Below are 24,130 nucleotides of genomic sequence, written 5' to 3'. Positions count from 1 at the left end.
GAAGAGTTAGATATCCAAAATACATGCCTATTCTACAGTATTTGCAGCAGCAAATATAGCAACAGACTCTACTAAAGCCCCTACAGACAAGTTACACAGACTTAAGCTGATTGCTGCAGATTGGATTTGGCTCCCACCCAAGCTTGCAAGATGACAAAGAATTAACCTTTAAATCCATCTTCTTACCTAAAGAAGACTTCACACACACAAGGCTACCTTTACTTGTTATTCAAGGACACCTTAAATGTGTCTCCGTACTGTCATCCATTCTGTATGTATGAACTGTTAACATTGTAATTATGTTAAGTAATACTAAATGTAAATAGAGATATGTTGATATACACATAAATCAAGCACATGTAGTAACATGTTAATGGATATATTACAACCATGTCTGCAATTATGTTGTCTACACAGTACTTTGTTATATGGCATCTATTGCGTGAATGACTCATCCAATTAAGGTTTCAGCTTTCAAAAAAACAGACAGTATTTTATAAACCATTAATTTTACCGAGACTGTTTAAAATGTAAATTTCATTCAATACTACGGTAACACAAATGTCTTACGTAGCTGAAGTAGTCTTCCATTGGAAAAGGAACGGCCACTGTAATTAATCTTGTGCAGACTGTTTCTTTGGAAACATACAATAAAATGAATTTAAAGTTATTCTGCAATTTGAATAGGAAAAAAAGATTAAGTCTCAAGTGTTATTATATGTTCTTGTTTTGTATGCTCAGGATTACACTTTAAAGTAGGATTACCATTCATTCACTGCTAAGGGGATCAGAAACCACAGATAATGCATAAGCCATATGTACGTTTCCCAGAGGCAAACCAAGTACCTTATTTATTTAAACAAATGTGAGAAACTAACATCCCAAACTACTAGTGGAGTGACCATGGGATTGTCAATCAAACAACATTTAAAATAAAAGACTTAAAATGAGGTGGGTAACAGTGAACTAACGCTTATAAAAAAATTAAAGAAAACATCATCATTAATTTTAGGAAGAAAAGATTTACTTAGGCCAAGCAAAATGTAAGTTTTCTAGAATCAGAAACTTTGGTATCAATATTTCAAAAAGATTTACACACACAGATGTTTGAGTCTTAAACACCGGGTGACTGATGAATTTAAATCCACAAACACTTGCTGCATAGTTTAATAGATTTAAAAGAGAACTATATATATTTTATTAAAGAGTTTAGTGGTAAATACAGAACAGGGAGTCAACTAGAATATGCCTTTAAAACAATTAACTAAAAAGCGCAGCGTGGAAGCAAGTACTTCATGTATCTGATCGCTGTGAAAACACTGCACTCTATCAGTAAACTCCATTCTGATATGTCTCCTTCTCACCCTTTTGAGATTAATTTTTTAGATTTGTACTTTACAATGCACTCAGCTGAAAATAAATTATAACCAGGTATGTTATATGTCATTCTTCATTAATGTTCAGAGTATCTATCATCTTCCACGAGAAACTGCTTATGCCCCAATCCTGCAACTGACAAACATGGGCATGTCCCAGTGAAATCAGTGATGCTCTATGTAAGCAGGGGTATGTGTCCAGGGGCAGTCAATTGTAGGAGCTGTGCCTTTAATGGAATTTTTATAGAAAAAACAATATATAAATTCCTAAATCTGATTTGGTATTCAGATATGAATCGTGACAATTCAAGAAGAAATTAATCTAGGTTTCCACATGGAGTTTCAGAGAAACAAGTCTTGAAAATATTCATCAAACTCTTCCTCCCTGTAAGAAAAATCAAATAATAATATTAAAATATGTGAGTAGCAGATGTAGGGCTTTTTATCTGTTGCCACACAGTCTTTATTCCTTTTGCTACAAAAGTTTGGTGAGATTTCTGGTTATAAGAAGAACAAATTTAAAGCCATACACACGAGGTACGCTACATTTCTATTTTCTTCCATTTCCTCCTCTTTCTGACTGACTGAAGCAGTGTTTTGATATTTAGGAAATACTCCTAATAATTAAATTATTTTGGCATGACATTACTCTTATAATAAATATTAGGGAGTGTACAGCATATAAATGATCAAAGATTATTTTCTCTCGAGTGAGTAGAACTAATAGCTATGTTATGCTTGCCCTCAATCATAATCCAACATTTACAGATAACTATCTCTAAAAAAATAAGGGAATAGGACACAGTTTATCTGTCTGGGGTTTCAGGAGATCTGCTACGTTTCTTTTTATACCTATTGTCTATAATCTCACCTCTCCTGCCTTAGCACTAAATGGCTTTGGGAATCAAGGAGGATTAGATTTGTTTTTCATCTTTTCCAATGAAATAAGTATCCTGGAGTTTGTGGCTCTGCAAGCCCAACAGCAGGTTTTTAGGGCATTTTTCTATTAATATCTCTAGCTGAGTAAGTAGGCAAATAGGGTTTTTTTACAAGTAACATCGCCTCAAACAGACACCATCACTCTCTGGCTGTTACTAAAGCCCATGAAGCTGTAGTAGTGGGAAGGAGGTGTCTTTGCACATGTATCTGTAGAGCCCTGCGCGGATCCAAAACCTATATCTGTGGGTGCAGATATGTGTGGATATAAATCGGGTATCCGCAGAGCTGCAGGGCTCTACCGAGAACTGCAGCAGCAAAAGCAGCAGCATGTTGGGCTGCCGCTCACAGGAGCCAGAGCCCCGCACTGGCAGGTCCTCCGGCGTGGCTGTAACACCCCCAGCACCGCTCACTGGCGCAGGCACCAGCCTCACTGGCAGCTGTCCCTGGTTGCATTAGTGCGTGCAAGCAGCTTGTACACTCCCAGAAAGGAATCCCTTCCATGCAGTGGTCTGCGGCTCCTGTCCAGGAGTGTGCGAGCTGCTTGCACACACTAGCGTGACCCGGGACAGCTGCCAGTGAACCTGGTGCCACCCAATGGGCATGGCTGGAAGCAGTACAGCCACGCTAGAGGAGCTTCCCGCATGGAGTGTTGGCTCCTGCAAGAGGCAGCCCGACATGCTGCTGCTTTTGCCACTGCACTTCCTGATCAAGCCCTGCAGCTCCACGGATACCCGATTTATATCCACGATAGAGATTTTGTATCTGAGCAGGGCTCTGTATCTGCATAGTGGCAGATGGCCTCACTACAATACTTCCAAGCTGATATGGAGAAAGGTGCTGCTGAGCACTGCTCCATGGTATGTAGTAGGTGTAGTGTCTCCTTGCATGGCTTCTCAATGACTGCCTCACCACACAGGAGAACTATGACAGTTCTGCTACTTTTTGTGTCTTTATCCCCACGGAGTGGGGGTAGGATATGAGTGACCCCCTTGTGAGCTGACCTGCATGGAGGTAGTTATTTCCTCTAATGTATTTCAAGAATAGACTGACTTCAAGTAAAGTTTGGCCAAAAATTTGAGAAAAATTCAAATACAGTTTGAATCGTTTGTTTGAAATGAAATCAGGTCCTTAGTTCTTCCTGAATGAGCGAAGAATAGCAGAGCATCTGAGGAATAAGACCAGCACTGGATCCTAAATAAATTCCTATTTTGGGAAAGGTTGGATACATACACGCACAGCAAATTTATGCTACAAAGCAATTCTCTTCCCACTCTTCAAAATATAAGTTGTGTCACTGGTGCTTTTTGTTTAAGTAGCGTACAATGTAGGTGTTATTTTTAAAGGATCTAAAGCAAAAATCCCCAATTTTATTTTGTTACTGGTTTTAAAGCAAGTAAATGGGAGGTATTCTCTTAACAGAAATCAAATTACTTCCCATTGTGCAAATATTCCAACATATTTACTGGTGAAAAAAATGCAAAGGAGCAAATTATGGCCATAAGGATCCTCCCAAGGGGTGTGCATGTCCATTATATCATGGAGCCCAGGCCTGTGGCAGGTCCTTCCACAGTGCTGCAAAGGCCCAGGGTAACAGCTGGGGCAGAGGAAGAGCCAGTGAATCAATGACTAAGTGGAGTCACCTTCCTTTCCATAGAGGTGTAGGAGCAGAGGGGATGGCAAGCAAAACAGAGGCTACTGTAGTTCTGAGGCTGCAGTAGCAGGACTGGAGCAGCTCCCTGGCTTGAGGGGAGGATTTCTCCAAGTTTCACACACTTCCTCTCCTTCTAAGGATATATACTTGGGTGTGGTGAAGGGAAGAAGATTTGGGATTGATTTTCAGTGTTGGAATAATCATAATAAATCCTGAAAAGATGCATACAGCCACATGATTTTTGAATAGGCATAACAATTGCAAGATATACAAGCTACTGGTATCAGAACTAACCGTGATTTTTCATCTGTCTCCTGTAGAGGACCCTTCCAAAAGTCAGCATCTGAAGGAACATCTTGCTCTTCACTGTCATCTGGATCTGTTAAATATTATTAAAACATCTTAAGAAAATTAATTTTCAATTTTTTTCCCCAAATTTTACATGGCACTATTGGCAAGTCTAAGCCTCTGAGTCAAAGTACAACTTTAAACGTGAGGGGAAAAAATATTGGGGGGGAGGGGCGAGGATTTTTTTTTGCAAATTGCTTTTCATATAAATGTGCAGCTGTCTCCCTAATACATATCTCATGGTACGTGCAACCTTAAAAAGGAAAATCAATAAAAGAAATTTATTGTTTTCTACCTTAAAATGAAATATTTATTACTAAAAAAGAGACATGAAAAACATGAGAGAATAATGTTCAATCCAGCTTTTAGGGTCCAGTTTTCAAGATGGATTGTCCCATATTGGTAGACTGCACACGTTTTTCATTATTAGCTGATATTCTTTAATTTTTAAGGTTGTCCTCCACATTTTTTCTACAATTAATTAAAATAGGTTATTATATAGAGGACTTTCAAGACTGCGCAGAAATGAAACTTTATCAACTCATCTTTTGCCCAAAACATAACAGTTATGGCAAATGCATCTGACAATCATTTCTGCTTGCCAACTAAAATTGTTACATTACAGCATTTGTTTTTAAAAGCCCTATTGATTTGGTATGGTGCTTCTACTGCCTTAATCTGTTGGACTCTGCTCCAGAACACTGATCCTTGTATCAACAGCAGTGTTAGCACTTTGCTCTTAAAATTAAACAAAGAAATGCTGCACGTGGTCCATGTTGGCACACAGATCCTCACAGAGTAGGGGAACAGAATTATAACAGAACTATCAGTCTCTTCCAGATACTCTGCAACAAGAAAGTAGGCGGCCCAGAGGCAGGAGCCCCCATAATGAAACGGGCATTGGGGAGTGGAATTAGTGAGGAGCAGGAAATGCCATTGCCAAAGCAGCCACTAGGACTGCTAGGATCAGCCACTGATCTCTCCTTACTGTAGCAGGTGGCTCTATGAAGTACTGTGGGTGGGAACTGGAATGGACTTTGGTTTAGAGCATACTGGGCAAGGTACCTCCCTCATACTGCTCTCTAATAATTTATTCTGAGGTTACAGATAACTTACTATTATATAGTGTATCTATATATATATATACATACCTCACATACCTCTCATGCCCCTACAGTGATTAGCAGAGTAATATTTGTTTTCACCCTTATAGTCTTTCTTTTGCACAAATTTGACTCAATTCTTTAACTATTTTTCCTAGTATTACTATTCTTCTATTATCTTCTCCTTCCTAGATTCCATAATTTTTCTTCCTTCCATAAACTTGAAAAGGATTCCTGCCAAGTATCCTTCACCTATCCTTCCTATGCATTTAAATCAGTGGCTCTCAATCTTTCCAGACTACTGTACCCCTTTCAGGAATCTGATCTGTTTTGCGTACGTCCAAGTTTCACCTCACTTAAAAACTACTTGCTTACAAAATCAGCCAAAAATACAAAAGTGTCACAACACGCTATTACTGAAAAATTCCTTACTTTCTTATTTTAACCATATAATGATCAAATAAATCAATAGGAACATAAATATTGTACTTACATTTCAGTGTATAGTATATAGAGTAGCATAAACAAGTCATTATCCTTATGAAATTTTAGTTTGTACAGACTTCGCTAGTACTTTTTCTATAGCCTGTTGTAAAACTAGACAAATATCTAGATTCGTTGATGTATTCCCCAGAAGACCTTTGTGTACCCCCATCGGTACACGTACCCTTGGTTGAGAATCACTGATTTAAATCAATCTTTTTTTTGTTTGATATATCCTATGTTTGCTTCTCTTCCTACAGTATTTCATAAACAATATTTCAAATCTTTGTATCAGAAGACCAAAACTGCTGATGAATAGAACTGAAACCAAGGATAAATCAATTGGAAATAGCATACAAGCTATTCAAAAATTTGTAATACAGTTCAAAAATTTAGGAAGTCCTTTGAATAATTTACCGTTATCAAAATCATCTGAATCATCTGAGGAAACTTGATCTGAAAAGAAACAGCCATTTAAAAACATTTAGTTTACTTTGGTTTTATGCACTATTTTAACATGTTTTACAAGCGTACACTTACCACCTAATAAATCTCACACACACACACACACACACACACACACACACACACACACACACACACACAAAATAAGGCAAACATTTAAGAAAAAGGGATTATTTTTCTACAAAATATAAGGTCATCAGTTTGAGGTAACATATGTTATCCCCGTATCTGTGATGTCAAAAAGGTTATCTTAGGTTACCAAAAGGCTTGCAACCCCAGAGCCACATGGAACCAAACACTTCAGCACTCTTTTTGGAATGCTGCTTCCCTTTGTTTGCACAATTCTTTCTTCAAATAGTATATTACTCTGGAGGCTCTTCCTGTCTATGAATCATTAGAAATTCATCCCCTTTCTCTTTCCCTTGACAATCCAGTTAGTGAGCCATTGAAATCCAGAAACATAAATGTATCTCTCACTTTGATAGGGTTAAACACTCAATATATGTATTTAATATTTAAAAATAGAGACAGTTTAAAAACGTATTTTACCTTTCTGTTTATTTCTCTTAGATCTGCGTTTTTCTGAATGAGATAATCTTGACTTCTTACTTTTGGGTTCTTCAGAGTTTCGTTCTGTTCTCTGTCTTTTCTTGTTTGGTTTGACTTCTCTCCTCCTTTATAATAAAAAATGAATGCATAAGTTCTGCAAATGTACTCTTCAAGCAACAGAAAACATATCAGAAATCAAGCCCAGTCAAAAGATATACTACTTCCAACATTTGTTTATTACAGATTAAACATTTAAAATGTATGTCTAATGCAAAAAATATTACTGTTACCTTAACGCTGTACATCTGAACACAAAAAGGCAGGAAATGCTAAAATGAAGGTTGGTTACTTATACATGGAGTTCTTTGCAATGATTGTATATTCACACTTATGGGTAATGCACCGACCATTGCATCCTAATGGTAGAACCTTCTTCTAGTGCCCATTAGAGACCATGTGCGCCCCCTCCTACCTCTTCCCTCAGCGTCTTCAAACACTGATTAAGGGAAACACTATATAAGGGGGCGTTGACCCCTCTCCTGCCTCAGTTCCTTCTACCACAACTGAGAGAAACCAAGATAGGACTCTGAGAAAGAGGGGAAGGTGGCCAGGATGAGTGAACATAGAGTCATCTCAAGAATTCCAGTTACAAGTAACCTTCATTTCTTCTTTGAGTGGTTCTGCATATTGCCACTTAAGGGTAGTCTGGCAAGCAGTGCTGAAAACTCAGGAGAAGGGGACAGAGTCCTAATTAAACAATGATTGAGGCACTATTCCATCTAATCTAGCATCTGCTCTTGAAGTCAAATACAAAGCATAATGTTTACTAGTCATATGGTCTGACTTCCAAGTAGGAGCCTTACAGATTTCCACAACAGGGAAACATTTAAGACAAGCAAAAGATGCTGCCACTGCCCTAGCAGAAAGAAATCTCACAACAGTAGGCACAGACACTGCTGCTAATTTGTCACATTCAAAGATACATTATTTAATCCGTTTGGAAATAGCAGATACACTAAAACCCATATGATTCTTAGCATACAAAACAAATAACCTAAAAGACTTTCAAAAATCTTTAGTTTATTTAAATAATATGTTAAAACTAGGGCTGCCGATTAATTGCAGTTAACTCACGTGATTAACTTTTTTAATTTAAAAAAAAAATTAATTGCAATTAAAAAATTAATCGTGATTAATCGCACTGTTAAACAATAGAATACCAACTGAAATTTATTAAATATTTGTGATGTTTTTCTACATTTTCAAATATATTGATTTCAATTACAACACAGAATACAAAGTGTACAGTTCTCATTTTATATTATTTTTGCTTACAAATATTTGCACTTAAAAATTATAAACAAAAGTAGTATTTTTCAATTCACCTCATACAAGTACTGTAGTGCAATCTCTGTAATGAAAGTTGAATTTACAAATATAGTTTATTGTGTTACATAACTGCACTCAAAAACAAAACAATGCAAAACTTTAGAGCCTACAAGTCCACTCAGTCCTACTTCTCATTCAGCCAATCGGAAGAGAAACAAGTTTGGTTACATTTGCAGAAGATAATGCTGCCCACTTCTTGTTTAGAGTGTCACCTGAAAGTGAGAACAGGCGTTCGCATGGCACTGTTGTAGCTGGCATTGCAAAATATTTACATGCCAGATGCACTAAAGATTCATATGCCTCTTCATGCTTCAGCCATCATTCCAGAGGACATGCTTCCATGGAGATGACGCTTGTTAAAAAAAAATACGTGAATTAAATTTGTGACTGAACTCCTTGGGGGAGAATTGTATGTCTACTGCTCAGTTTTACCCACATTCTGCAATATATTTCATGTTATAGAAAGTCTCAGATGATGACAAGCACATGTTGTTCATTTTAAGAACACTTTCACTGCAAATTTGACAAAACGCAAAGAAGGTACCAGTGTGAAATTTCTAAAGATAGCTACAGCCCTCAACCCAAGATTTAAGAATCTGAAGTGCCTTCCAAGAGACGGATGAGATGTGGAGCATGCTTTCAGAAGTCTTAAAAGAGCAACACTCTAATGTGGAAACTACAGAACCCAAACCACCAAAAAATAAAATCAACCTTCTGCTGGTGGCATCTGACTCAGATGATGAAAATAAACTTGCATCAATCCGCACCGCATCACTTCCGCACAGCAGAAGCTGTCATCAGCATGGACACATTTCCTCTGGAATGGTGGTTGAAGCATGAAGGGACATATGAATCTTTAGCACATCTAGCATGTAAATATCTTGCAACTCCGGCTACAACAGTGCCATGCAAATGCCTGTTCTCACTTTCAGGTGACATTGTAAACAAGAAGCGGGCAGCATTATTTTCTGCAAATGTAAACAAACTTGTTTGTCTGAGTGATTGGCTGAAAAAGAAGTAGGACTGATTGGACTTGTAGGCTCTAAAGTTTTACATTTTTTTATTTTTGAATGGAGGGTTATTTTGTACGTAATTCTACATTTGTAAATTGACCTTTCATGACAAAGAGATTGCACCACAGTACTTGTATTAGGTGAATTGAAAAATAATATTTCTTTTGTTTTTTATAGTGCAAATATTTGTAATAAAAAATAAAGTAAGCACTGTACACTTTGTATTCTGTGTTGTTATTGAAATCAATATATTTGAAAACGTAGAAAACATCCAAAAATATTTAAATAAATAGTATTCTATTATTAACAGCATGATTAATCAGGATTAATTTTTTTAATCACGCGATTAATCAGGATTAATTTTTTAATCACTTGACAGCCCTAGTTAAAACTCTTCTAGCATCTAAAGTATGTTACACAGATTCTCCTTTATTAGCATGTGGCTTTGAAAAATATACTGGTAAATTAATTATCTGACTGATTTGAAACTCAGATATTATTTTCAGTAAAAACCTGGGATCAGGCATAAGAACCACCTTTCTTTATGATAACCCTGCTATCAAGGCATGTAATTCACTCTTTCTTCTGAATGATGTTATAGCAATAATAAACACAGTTTAAGAGATTAAAAAAAAGAAAGAAAGAACCCTCTGCCAAGGGTTCAAAAGGCAGCTTCGTAAGCATAGATAAAACCAAATTAAGATCCCATGGTGACACCAGATCTCTCAAAGAGGATACAAGTTGGAAAACCCTTCATACCATGCACAATGATCTACCATTGACCAAAACATGATAAAATGAAAGAGCCACCAAATGAACTCTTAAAGAAGAATTAGATAATCACTCAAACTTTAAATACATCAAATACTCCAATACACCCAGAATACAAGCTGTAACTGGTGAGACAGATTTGCCTTGCAACCAAAAAACAAATCTAACGCATTTCAAATAATAACTTTGCTTTCACTACTTGCTTTCTAGAATTAAGTAATACATTTTGAACCAACAAGGAACAAGATTGTTCTACATTCATCAAATCCCAAGTGCCCAGGAATGGAGAGACTGAGGATCAGGATAAAGAATCCAGCCATGCTGCTGCAGCAACAGATCTGGAGACAAGGGAAGCAGTTTGCGGTCTCCCTCTAACAGCTGACGAAGGTCCATGTACCACTGCTCTCTCAGTCAAACTGGCGCAACTGAGATCACCTTTGCCCTGACCTGTTTTATCTTCCTCACCACCTTCTGAATTAATGAAAATGGAAGTATACAGAAGGTCCTCTCCCCAAAAAAATCATCCGAGATAGACTGACTCTCCTTTCCTGCTCTGGAACAAAATAGAAGATGACACTTTTTGTTGAACCTGATCACAAACAGGTCTGTACTGGGCTGACCCCATCTGGAGAAAATCTCTGTACTACCTGGTCCTTCAGAGACTTCACATACATCTGAAAATGGTCTCTGCTGAGATGATCTGCCAACACATTGCTCTCCCCTGCTAAATGAAGGGCCACTGGATAGACCGCATGAAGAATGCGCCAATCCCATTGACCAGAGGTCCCCCAAATGTGGGGCGTGACCCCCTAGGGGGGTGTAGAGGAACATTCGGGGGGGGGGGCCTGGGCCAGCCCCCACCGGGGCGGGGGTGGGGGGAGGAGGGAGTGCCACCCAGCCCTGCCTCACCCCTAGCTCTGCTCCGACCCTGCCCACATCCATGGCCCTGGCTCCCAGCCTTAATGCGGCTCCTGGCCGGGGGCCTGTCTGCCGGCCCTCAGCACAGCCTTGCAACCAGCCAGGGGCCCGGCTGCCAGCCCCCACCGCGGCCCAGGCCCAAGCCCCGACTGCAACCTGGCTGCACCTCAGCTATGCTCCTGGCCCCGCCCTCGCCCCCACCCCCAGCCTCAGCTCCTGGCTGCAGCTCCATTCCCGGCCCAGGGCTGAGGCTGGGGATGTGAGCGGGAGCGGAGCCGCACTCACCTACAGGCCCGGCTGCCGGGCTCCACTGCGGCCCAGCTGTAGCTCCACTCTCACCCCCATAACAATTTTTTTAAATAGGAAAAGCATAAACATTTTTCCTGCTTGCCTAAGTCAAAAAAATCACTAGGCAGATTTTGCATAAGCTTCCCAAAAACTAATCTTTGGGCTAAAATCTAGCATGGAAAGTTCAGTCTAAAAGGCAAATTTGAGATAAGTATGAGCAAATGAAAAGAAATGTTACAATTTGAGTTGCAACTTTTATTATGAATTTCATTAGCACAAAAATATATTGTTAGCAATGCTAGAGTATCAATTTCATTAAAATGATAAGTCAGTATAAACAAAAGTTACAGTAATTTTTTAAGCATTCTTCCAAGCTTTCTTATAAATTTAATCGTAATAGATTTATTATTTAATTTTTCAAAAGGCTCCATTACCTGTGATGAAAATTTAATTTGCAGGAACATTGTGGACACAGTCCTGGGGTGGGGGAGAAAGACAAAGACAATTTGAACATACAAATGTCATATTCAGTAGAAATACTTAATAATTATTATCAATATTGTTATCCCTATCTTTATAAATTTCTTTCGATTTCACTAATTTTTACTACAACAGAAAAATTCTAATGTAGCTATAACCAGGGTTCAAAAAAGGGAAAAATAGTATGTGATACAACTGTCAGTATGACTCCAAAGTATCGAATCACTTTGAAGGAAGATGAGAGACTCAGCATTGACTACTGTTCACAAAAAATAAGTAGCATTTATTGTTTCTGGGGATCATGATTTGGATGTGCTTTTGTGGGCAGGATCAAACCACATTATGACCATATTAAGAGAAACATACACACTACCAAGGCCTCACCACAGAGCAAGTATTATTGTATAGATGGACCCATAGTCAAGAAAAGAAAGATTAAAAAAAACCCACCCCTTTCTCTCACACTATTTACAACAAAAAGCTTAATTATTTATTGTATGTATCCATATACGGTTATGCACACATATTCAGTAAGATCGGACTTAATAGATGAGAATTAGCGGTATGGGAATTATCCTTAGTGCAGTTAAAGATTTTCTGGGAAAAATCACAGAATCATAGAAATGGGCTGGAAGGGACTTTGAGAGGCCATAGACCAACCAGTTGGCAGTTGTCCAACTTGTTCTTTAAAACCTCCAATGATGCGAATTCCACAACCTCCCTTGGAAGCCCATTCTAGAGCTTATCTACCCTTCTAGTTACAAAGTTTTTCCTAATATCTAACCTAAATTTCCCTTGCTGCAGATTAAGCCCACTGTTTCTTGTCCTACCTTCAGCATATATGGAGAACAATTGATCACAGTTCTCTTTATAAGAACCCTTAACATATCTAAAGACTTGAAAGATCCCCCTCCAGTATTCTTTTCTATAGACTAAACATGCCAAGTCTTTTTAACTTTTCCTCTTAGGTCACAGTTTCTAAACTTGCTCTCCTCTGGACTCTTTCTGATTTGTCCACATCTTTCCTAAAGTGTGGTGCCCAGAACTGGATACAGTACTCCAACCGAGGCCTCACCAGTGCTGAATAGAGCAGCAAAACTACCTCCCATGTCTTACATACAACAGTCCTGTTAATAGACCCCAGAAAGATATTATCCCCTTTTTGAAACCGCATCACATTTTTAGCTCATTCAACTTGTGGTCCACTATAACTCCCAGATCCTTTTCAGCAGTACTACCGCATAGCCAATTATTCCCCATTTTATTTTTTCTTGCCAAGTGTTTTACTTTGCACATGTCTTTATTGAATTTCATCTGGTTGATTTCAGACCAATTCTCCAATTTGTCAAGGTAGTTTTGAATTCTAATCTTGGCCTCCAAAGTGCACACAAGCCTCATCTTTGTATTATTTGCAAATTTTATAAGCATACTCTCCACTCCATTATCCAAGTCATTAATGAAAATATTGAATAGTACTGGTTCCAGGACTGACCCTGCAGAACCCCACTAGATAGGCCCTCCCAGTTTGACAGCGAACCACTAATAACTACTTTTTTGAGTATATTCTTTCAACCAGTAGTGCATCCACCTTATGGTAATTACATCAAGATCACATTTGCCCAGTTTGCTTATGAGAATGTCATGTGGGACTGTGTCAAAAACCTTACTAAAATCATGATTACAACATCTACTGTTTCCCCTGCCTCCACTAGCCCAGTAACCTTGTCCAAGAAGGAAATCAGGTATACTAATTTTAACATTAAAAAAATGTCACTATTAAAAATAAAATTAAGTGAATTTAATTCTTGAAAAAGGTGTTTTACAGCCCTAAAGACTATTTAACCACAGAATTGGTTAGCATGAGCTGTGCTGAAACTTCATGTATGCCGTTCAGTCTTCCTATTTAAAAAAAACAAATGAAGAAGCTGTGTTACAACAATACCACTAGAACAATCTATAGCATTAAAAACTAGAGAGCAAGAAGTGTTCAGACAATAAAGCAATCACAGGTTGTACTGATGGAAAGAGAGAGATTTCCCTAAAGCACAGCCATTATTATATTTGTAACTAGTCCAACCAAAAGTATCATGAACAACTTATTTTCCCCCTTGCCTACTGTCCTAAGCATGACTACCATTTCTAGGTTTTTCATTATATCATTAAATAGTAAGATATTAGTCTTCATTTGTATTTACATAAGCTTGAAGCCCAACCATAGGAAGGGGCTGACTTACTCAATTTCACAAGCGCATTCCTCTTTTCACCATATTCCATGTACCCAAAATTCACCTCCCAGCTTTTCAGTGCTTCTTTCTCATCACAGTGCTTATTTCCACAGGAAAACTGACCTGTCAAGAGACCAAAAGAACAAACCATGGTTAAATCATTAGGTCATTTGGGCTTGAGATTGTTATATCCAGTCTTCCTTTTTTACATTACTCAGCATTAAAAAGGTAGAAAGTAATGTCTAGAGGTAATGTACTAGCAGGAAAAAAACACTTTTAAGGACATAGCCACAGTATTTGTTTAATATTGCACAATATTTGCAAAGAAAAAAACAATTTAAGAAATTAGGTCAGTTCATGTCAGCTCTAATCTCTTTAGGTATTTTGGGGGCAGGCAGAAAGGAGTAAATTAAAAATGCCACCACCACATTTTGGAAAAGCTACCAGCTAATGATCAAATGAATGTCATGAGGCTACCTACATCCTAAATGATTATTTACTTAATGGAGTGTGATGGATCAGAAGGTGCCTTTCAGACACGTGTGGATTTTTAATGACACCAAATGACTAAGTATGAATTATGTGCAAAAATAAAAAGCCTAAATATTGTTTTATCTGCATGCTTCCTTCCCTGTTCTACTGGCAAGCAATTTGCTTTCTAAGGTGTTCTAGACACATTTTGTTTTCCTTTTCTTCTACAATTTCTAAAAAGAATTAAGGCCCAACATAATGAGTAAAGTATGAAACAACTTATTTAAGAACTTTCTGGTTTTGTTACATTAAATCCTAATGTTAAAATTATGTAAACAGTATACTTGTATTCAATGTTGTTGACACCACTGCATTTCTAATACCATACTTAATACAGAGAACGTACACCCAATTGGTAGAGGATACATCCATATGCCAAGCTGGTGACAAGGATCTGTATTAATAGGCTCACCTCCAGTACTGTTTTCGAAAGATTAACCTCAGAATGTTCTGCCTAAGCTGCTAACCAATGGATTGACAGTGTCCTCAGATACTTCAGTTCTGCAGTGTAAAACCACTTGTAATGCTAATGCTTGAAACAAAGAAAATAGAACTTGCATTTAAATAATGCTTCAAAATTAATTACACTAGAAAAAATGTGTTTTCTTTTTTTTGGTCATAAAGAAGGAACAAGTAAGCAGCAGTTTATATCATGTATCATAGAAAACAGCCAGTTTTTTTGGAAGTTAGCTACAACTATGTTTCATGACTCCAAAAACCACAATCCCCCACAGGCATAGACAACAGTCATATGCATCAGTTTTATTACCAACTAGCATCTCTTTTAAAGGTAGCGTCTGGAAACACTGAAGATTTCATGCAGTCAGCAAACTCAAATGTTACATACATAAAAACTACATTAAAAGAATGTTATCTCTTCATCATTCAGTTAGTGTCCTTCGCCTTATTTACTACACACCATCCAAATCCTGTACTGAATACAGAATTATCCATTTTTTCCTGGCCTTTTTTTTAGAGCACTTATCATCATAGTATCTGAATGCTTCACAAACATTAATGGATTTATTCCTGCTGTAGATGAGAGCATTATTATCCCCATTTTACCGATGAAGAAACTGAGACCAAGACTTGTCTGAGGACACACAGTAAGTCAGTGGCAGAGCCAGGATTAGAACTCAGGATCTCATAAATACTAATCCTGGGCTCATTCCTTCACCCAACAGTGCCTTATTGACAGAAGTTTTCAGCATCTACAGCTCCCATTGACTACACTTATTCTTTTCAGTGCTCAACATGGCTACATTACCAACCCCAGGTGTTTCAAGTCAGGCATCCAGAAAGTAAGGAATATGCAATTAGAGGCCACCAACAACATTTAAGTTTAAAAGAGTAGCTCTGCACCAGATAGGAAGATGGTGGGGGAGAGAGGCATAGGACTGTGGCATTCCCCTGCCTTACCCACAAGACCATTCTCACTTCCTGCCATCCCCCTACCCTGTTCTCTACACATATTCCAACTTCTAGAGCAAATAAAGTAGGGATCCTAAAAGCAGCTTTATGCGCCATACAATCCTGATTTATTCTCTGTGCACTATTCATCCTGTACACTGAATCAGGTCAGGGTCTCATGGAAAAAACAGCATGTGATCATGTAATTAAAGATTGTATCATAATGCAAACACACACACACACACACACCAGCAAAATGACACTGGCAACCTAAATTCTGGCATTTCCTAACTTTTGAGTGCATGGTTTTTTAACCTAAACAATGTTCTTTTGACGTAGTTTTTAACTATTGTCATTTCCTAGGTTTATAACAAGGTATAAACAAGTTCTATCCAATGTTCCCTCTAATTTTTTACATCTATGTGCAGAATGAATTTTGCTATGTGCACCAATATGGAGGTGATGTGTGGCGCGGTGGGGCCGAGGGGTTCAGAGTATGGGAGGGGGCTCAGGGCTGGGGGAGAGGGCTAGGGTGCAGGGGGTGAAGGCTCTGGCTGGGGGTGTGGGCTCTGGGGTGGAGCCGAGGATGAGGGCTCGGGGGGGGGGCAGGGATGAGGGGGTCAGGATGCAGGAGAGAGCTCAGGACTGGGGCAAAGGGTTGGGGTGCAAGGACTGAAGGCTCCAGCTGGGATTGCGGGCTCTGGGGGGGGCGAGTGGCTTGGGGTGCAGGCTGCCCTGGGGCTGTGGTGGGGAGAGAGGACTCCCACCAGCCCTCTCTCACCACAGCAGCCCAGAGAAGAACACCTCTACCTGGCCGTGGCAGCTCCGGTGCAGAGCCAGGGGAGAGGAGCCTGTCCCCGGACACAGCAGCTCTGGGGCTGGGGCCAGTGGAGAGGCGCCTTTCCCCGGCTGCGAGTGCTCTGGGGCTGGGGGAGAGGCACCTCTCCCCACCTGCACAGCCCTTGATAACCTGCTGCGCAGCCACGCAGCTTAGAAGGAACTTAGGTTCTATCACATGCAACTGTAATAACTTCCCTATTATGCATCATCAGTAAAGTCTAACAAAACACAGAGTGTATTATCAGACCATGCTGTGCTCAAATTAATTAAAATATTTGGAATTTTCTTATTTAATTATCTCGTTGTATAAAAGCTATTACCCAAGATAGAAAACACTGTAACGGATTTTAAATATTTCTAATATTTCTAATTTTTCTGTCCAGCTTTGTATCAAAATTAAGATTTCAGTACCTCTAGTATTTAGTAGCGAAAATGACATTTAATATCATACTATTTCATGTTTACAAATTTTATTTGTGACTTAAGTAGCATGTCTCCAGTGATTTAGTGTTTTAACCTTGCATATAACTGAATGAGATCTCAAATGGTTCAATAATATGGCACTATTCAGCCTAGGTTTCATGAAAAAGATCTTTTAAGAAGTAGTTATATTACATAATGTCCATTTATAATATGATCTAGTTTGAATATCATAGTCTGTTTTCTCACTGAATAGGCAACACCATATTCACTTTCAGAGGCGATGCGTGAGGGCGTCCCACGGGGTCATGTGTCCCCCCGTCCCCCCCCCCGTATCTGCCAGGGCTCACACCAGAATCTTTAAATAGTTCCCCTCCTTCCCCACTATAACAGTTACACATCGCCTCTGCTCAGAATCATTTAGTGAGGGCAGCTCCCATCATTCCCTTTGCCTTGCCCAGGAGCTGCCCCTGGTCTGAGTCTTTGCAGAGCTTACCTCTTCCCACTTCCTCCCCTGCGGCTGGAAGCAGTCCCGCCCCTTCCTGCCCAGACAGCACTGCTGGCCACTGACACAGGCTGCTGCTGGCCCCCGACATAGTCCAGTCACCACCTGTTTCCCGGCTGAAGTGCAAGCAGGAAGGGGTTAAGGAGGCTGCACTGGGACCCTCAGGAGCCTCAGAGAGGATCTGGCAGAGAGGAGGAAGAGGAGATGACACCGAACCCCAGCTGAGGACAGTACGGTGAAGGGTCCAGTGCAGCTTGGCTCCTTCCTTTCCCTGCTAGTGGCACCGATGCCATCCTGGGGTTGAGGTGCCCCCTGCCATCACCTGCCCTTCCGCAGACAACAGCAGCCAGATAGGGCAGCCTCCTGCATGTGCCCCTGAATGCAGAGCTCACGGGTACAGACAGGGCACAGGAGCTCAGCCTGCACTGGATAGCCTGAGCTACCTGCTGAAGGTGGGGAATGGATGGAGGGGCACTGCCTCAGGAATGAAGGGTGTCCAGGGCTACTCCTAGGCTGGCAGAAATCTGGAAGGTCTCAGTGCAGCATGGATGGCCTCAGAGGCTGGCTCACAGGGCACAGCAATTAGCTTGCCCTGCTCCAGCAGCATCTCTCCAAGAGTCTCAAAGCACTTTATAAACCACAGTGCACCGCTGGGAGCAAGGCAGGTCTCCCCCATTATACAGAGGAGTGCGGGCATGCATCTGTGCAGGGGCTGCACCTGCAGTCCTAAGAACTGGGCCCAGCTGCCTTGTCCAAGCTCACAGAGTCCATCAAGGAGCCAGGAATGGAGCCCGGGGGTCTGGGATCCTGCGGCCAAAATCCAGGCAGGACCGGGAGCCTATGGCCAAAGGTGGGGCTGGCCAGGAGCTGGCTCTGAGCTGTGTGGTGCTAGGAAGCTGCTCTGCATTGCACTAAAGAAGGTGCAGTGAGTGACTACACGGCTGTGCTGCAGCCCACAAGGCCATATGGTGTGCTCCTCCCCATGCATCGCTTCTGCTGCCAGGGTTCACACCAGAACCTTTAAAAATTGTGCCCTCCCCCCCACACACACACACTTCTATCAATAGTTACACATCACCTCTGTTCACTTTGCTGGTGAAATGCTGGTGAAACCTCAGATTACATATGGAAGTTGTTAGGTGACAGACCATGAATCCCAGTGATCATTGAACCTGGTTATATTCTAAACTACACGTAATCATGTGTGTACCTGTTTCCATCATTTCACACTGACTCATCAGATATTCAAGGCTTCAGAATGATGTTTGGGGTTATTGTGCATGCTGATTATGTTGTTGTGTAGCTGGTAACACGATATATAGAAATAGATACAGTGCATACTACAAAACGTTTGCACTTTTAAAAACAAAATATTTAGGGCCATTAGCCATTTTGGTACATTTAGTTTACCAAGCTTACAATGCATATTTTTATCTCTACATGTTTGTTTCTACAGCATAATTATGTAATTATTATAACTAGCTAACTATGATATAGTTACATGTACTTCCACTGTTAACAGCTGGGACATATAACCATTTCTCTTAACTACAAATGCTCATTGAAGGTGTAAGCTTTTATTCTGGGAGCCAAATATACTTCCATTATAGTTTAATGCATCTCTTGGTTTATCTATCTGCAGTTGACCTATGTAGGCCATTTTGTGTCTGAAACTTGGGCATTGCCAAGAAGACAAATACAGTCATTGAAAAGTGTTAACATATATATATATATATATATATATATATATGTGTGTGTGTGTGTGTCAAAAAAATCTCTCTTACATTACAAAAGATTAGTAAAAGTTTAAAGTATGAACTCTGCGCTTGTGTGACATCACAGTTAAAAGATGTGAAAATCTGTTTTGTATAGTCTGTCACTGAAATTGGGCATATATATTACAATTATTAATGGTCAATAGGTAAAGATATGATTCAGTTCTAAGACATATTTGGTTACCAAACATGATTTCCCTTCATAATACCCAAGGAAAAAAACTGAATAAAAGAGGGGGGGAAATGAAAGAAAGAATCCTGGATTTAAAGAAAAATATAAAGAGAAAATAGATAAAGGTACAAGGCCTAATGGATCTGCTTTAAAAAAAAAATCCAAACCTTAGGAAAAACTGAATATCAATCACTATTTTCATGTCCTTAATAAGGACATGTCAAGCTTATATGTTAACAGTGCTACAAAAGTCACCCCTTTTTTAGACTATTTAGCAAATATTCATAGCTAAGCAGGTAGATGCAAAACAGAGTTGTACTCCCATTTACTAATATATCTTGTTGCTTCACTGCAGGAAATTTGAGAATCCTAGCCAAAACAAACATCTTGCATGAAGGAAAAAAAAAAGTTAGGGATAATCACTTGTTTCAAAAGAATATATCAAAGAACTAGATCTGAAAAAACAGTCCTTGCTACACTGCTATACTGAATTCTTGTGCCCCTTTGTGGTGAACTGTATTATTGCTCAATGCTGCTTAAGTTATAGTTGTCTCTATGGAATAAGCATTACTCTTTTAATTAACATTTAGGAAAGAATGGTTTTAAATACGTTTTGAATTTTCTACCACATGTTAATGAATATGCAAGGCCAAATATAAAATATGAAACAGTTGAAAAAAATCTCCATCTACAGACACTTATACAAAGGGTTTTTAATTTTTTTTTCTTAAGTACAGTTATCCTACTGAATGTTTAGGGCACATTTACTGTATTAAGATTTTCTGTACTCCACCACCAGTAACATAACCATGGGAGTTACAAACTAATATTTAAACTTGAAAACATATCAGAAAATTAGAAGTATGAAGGTTACATTTGCAGATTTAAAACTACAAACTATAAGATACAGTACAATGCATACATGACCATCAGATGCACAACATACAATTTTCAAAAAATTAGGCACTTATGATTTAGCTGTCCACGAATAATGCTTGTCTACTGTCTTTATCACTCCTATTCTTTACGTCATTAAACAGATTACTTAATATTTACTAATAAAATTCATGCTCTCTCCCACAGAGTGTGAGATGATTATAAAAAACGAATAAGGCTACTATAATAACAGGCCTAAGAGAACTCAACTACATAATAAAAAGATCTATTTACTGAACATACTGATCAACAAGAATGTCAGTTCAATTACTCAGAAATTAAGGCAGCTAAACCTCCATCTACAATTAAGATTACTTTATTTTTAACTAAAGTGCTGCACCTTCTGCATAAGACAATGTTAGATATAGTTCTAAAATATTAAGAAGTATATTTATAATTCCAGTTATAGGCTATTTGATACATCTGGTATTTTTGAAGTGATACAAACAGCATATATGCTTTCTTGTGGTTCCTATTCCTGTCTTAGTCCACTTCTGCTTGCATGACTTATAAAGATGGAAAATAAAATAATTCACACAAACATTATAAAAAACACATTACATATCAGTCACTTGCAAATAATATGATTCCTGGTTTTTCTTATATGTAGTGAATAGACAAATTAAACTTTGCAGTTGAGAATAATCACTTTAGTGCACAAATTCTAGTGCAGAAAAGCATTCCTATAAATGCCTAAAATATAAATTCCTATTTCTGGATTCATTTTTTGAGAGAAAGCATGTCTATGAATTCTAGCTACAGGGAGTTGTGTCCTTCCTAGAGCAGGACTGGGGCAGTTGAAATGCTGTAATTCTCAAACCTTACTGAAAGGACCACTTCCTCCAAAAATGAATTATATCAGTTTGGATCAGTGAGGAGAACTAATGTTCTCCCAATCCTTATACTGTGAAGCATTCTTGTCAGCAAAGGAAGTGCTTATTCTACTAAGCATGTGACAGTGTAGCTACTATCCATGAACTTTGGTTCCTATTCCTTGAAGACCTCTAGACATAAGGATTTTCTCCTTATGCAAAGAGATCTAACTCTTGTTTCCCCCATGTTTATTATACCCATCTTTTGCTGCTCTGATATATTGCTTAACTAACCTGCCTATATACCAAGATTTCCTTTTACATCCATGGCCTCTGAAGACCATTCATTTAAGTGACTTTTTTTTTTATTATTGATTACAGTGTTATGTAGCTGTATTGGTCCCAAGATACGAGAGACACAAGGTGGGAGAGGTAATATCTTTTATTTGACTAACGTCTGTTGGACAACTTTCAAGCTCCACAGAGCTCTTCTTCAGGTCATCAGAAGAAAATGACAACCTGAAGAAGAACTCTGTAGAACTCAAAAGCTTGTCTCTTTCACCAACAGACATTAGTCCAATAAGTGATAGATATTTCACCCACCTTGTCTCTTTGTGTATTATTATTTCTTTGTATTACTATAGCACCTAGTAGCTGTAGTCATGGACTGCGGTAGGCGCTGTGCAAACAGAATATAAGGATGATCCCCAACCCCAAGGAGCTTACAATCTAAGGGCTAGTCTACACTGGCAACACTAAACCACTGCCGCGGCAGCGCTTTAACATGGCTTGTGTGGTCGCGGCAGAATCACTTCCATGAGGGGCACAGCTCCCAGCACTGGTGCATTGTCTACACTGGTGCTTTACAACGCTGAAACTTGCTGCACTCAGGGGGGTGTTTTTTCACACCCCTGAGCGAGAAATTTGCAGTGTAGACAAGCCCTAAGTATAAGACAAGACAACAGAGGGACACAGGCGGGGGAGTGCAAGGAAGCAATAAGACAATACTGCTCAACATAATAAGCAGTGGTCTCTGAACACCAACAGCCTAACTGGGATACCCCCTAGAATTGCAAACATGACCACATGATGCAACATGGAACACGGAACTCTCTTGCTTATTTAATTACTTAAGAGCAGATACTGATGTGATTTTGCCAGGTATGAATAATAAATACTGACCTCTTAGAGTCTGTACAATGACATGTTTCTCAGCTCCAGAAAATGTTTGCTAATCCTTGTTTTCCTTTATAAAATAGTGAAACACTAAAACTTGTTTACAACCTAAAATGTTCAGGTTAGTTAAATGTAGAGGACTATGAGGAACTCCAACAGGCCTAACATCACTAGGTACACTAACTGCCATTAAAAAGCAAATTGGCCAAATGTGCTCTGTTCCATCCTCTTTGCACTATGCCAAGACTTAAATAGCCAGTTGGAGATTCATCTTGCATAGGGGAATCCCCAAGTGGTATAATTCCAGCAAAGGATTTATGTTACTAATGGTTACTATTTGTATTACAGTAGCATCTACCCAACTCAGATTGAGCCCCACTGTGCTAGGTGCTGTACAAACACATAGTAGGAGGCAGTCCCTGCTCTGAAGAGCTTACAGTCTAAACTGACAAGACAGACAGTAGGTGGGACAGGAAACAAAGGCACAGAGAAGTGAAGTAACTTGCTTAGCTTCATAGAGAAAGGCAGCAGTAGAGCCAAGAATAGAATCCTGATCTCCTGCCTTCTAGACCAGTGTGCTCTGTCACTGGATCAGGCTGCCTCTCCTGACATTTCCCAATCATGAATAAGTTTGTTGGGTGAATCTGTGAACTAAATATCAGGGCCCATTTAATGAATTTCAATATAAACTGAGTGTTCCAGAATATATATAGCCATAGTTGTAACTTTTCAACATCTGCTCGTGATAAAACAGCTATTAAAATTAATAAAATATTAGACTACTAGAAAACAACACAAATTATTATAATACCGTGATTTAGACATTGATATGACCAATTTTGTATACTGCATTCCAGAAAATAAAATAGTCTCCTCACGCTATGTTTAATTTTATCAAGAAGCAAATCTGAATGTTATAACATTGCTCTTATTGGTGGTGGAGGAAGGCTGATGGACCTTCACATCTTCCTCTGCTGATCCTCTTACCTAACATATATGTATGACCAAAGAATAAACTGAGGAAGATGAATCTCCAGATATTGACGGTTCTGACACAGGCCATGTGGCAGTAGGAAGGAACTGGAAAGGCAGTCAGTCTGCTCTGCCCTTTATCTCCTCAGTTGGAGGCACAAGGAGACCAAAGGTACATGAGCAGACCAACAGATACCACTTTCAAGAATCCTCCATCTTCAGGTACATGGAGCACATGTGTACACATATGTGGAATACACATAGGGACCGGTACCTCAAAGAAGAAACACTATTTAGTAAATACTTGATAGTCCTTTGACATGATAGTGTCTCCCTTATAAGCCTGCCTTTGCAACACCCTTCACTAGTATATTCCAAGCAGCCTACATCCAGCAAACTTTGCAGAGAATACCATGCCCATCCATTTCCTATTGTTCAAGTCACAGCCATTTTGTTATAGATGCTACACAAATATTACCAATAACCTGAATGAGTACGTTCATCCCCTTATTTATGTTTTTGAAGATATTTTGGCAGATTAGCTTCAGAGTATCAGGTGGAGTCAGGTAAAAAAATGAGATTA

The 24,130-nt window shown here is 39.1% G+C and overlaps 1 protein-coding gene across 1 annotated transcript in view; it reads right to left on the bottom strand.

Moving 5' to 3' along the window:
* Positions 1-819: 819 nt before the first annotated feature.
* The window catches only part of LOC101946207 (protein FRA10AC1), a 58,093-nt gene continuing 34,782 nt past the window's right edge, over positions 820-24,130 (bottom strand). The window contains exons 9-14 of the mRNA XM_005292544.5: positions 14,008-14,121; positions 11,728-11,770; positions 6,915-7,039; positions 6,318-6,356; positions 4,261-4,345; positions 820-1,761 (exon numbers count right to left, since the gene is read on the bottom strand). Of these exons, the coding sequence (XP_005292601.1) occupies positions 1,719-1,761; positions 4,261-4,345; positions 6,318-6,356; positions 6,915-7,039; positions 11,728-11,770; positions 14,008-14,121 (449 nt within the window). The 3' untranslated portion in view covers positions 820-1,718. The remainder of the gene's footprint in view (positions 1,762-4,260; positions 4,346-6,317; positions 6,357-6,914; positions 7,040-11,727; positions 11,771-14,007; positions 14,122-24,130) is intronic.

Source organism: Chrysemys picta, chromosome 7 (assembly GCF_011386835.1).
Source record: "Chrysemys picta bellii isolate R12L10 chromosome 7, ASM1138683v2, whole genome shotgun sequence".
In the NCBI taxonomy this organism is placed as follows: domain Eukaryota; kingdom Metazoa; phylum Chordata; order Testudines; family Emydidae; genus Chrysemys; species Chrysemys picta.
This window is presented reverse-complemented; position numbering and strand designations above follow the sequence as displayed.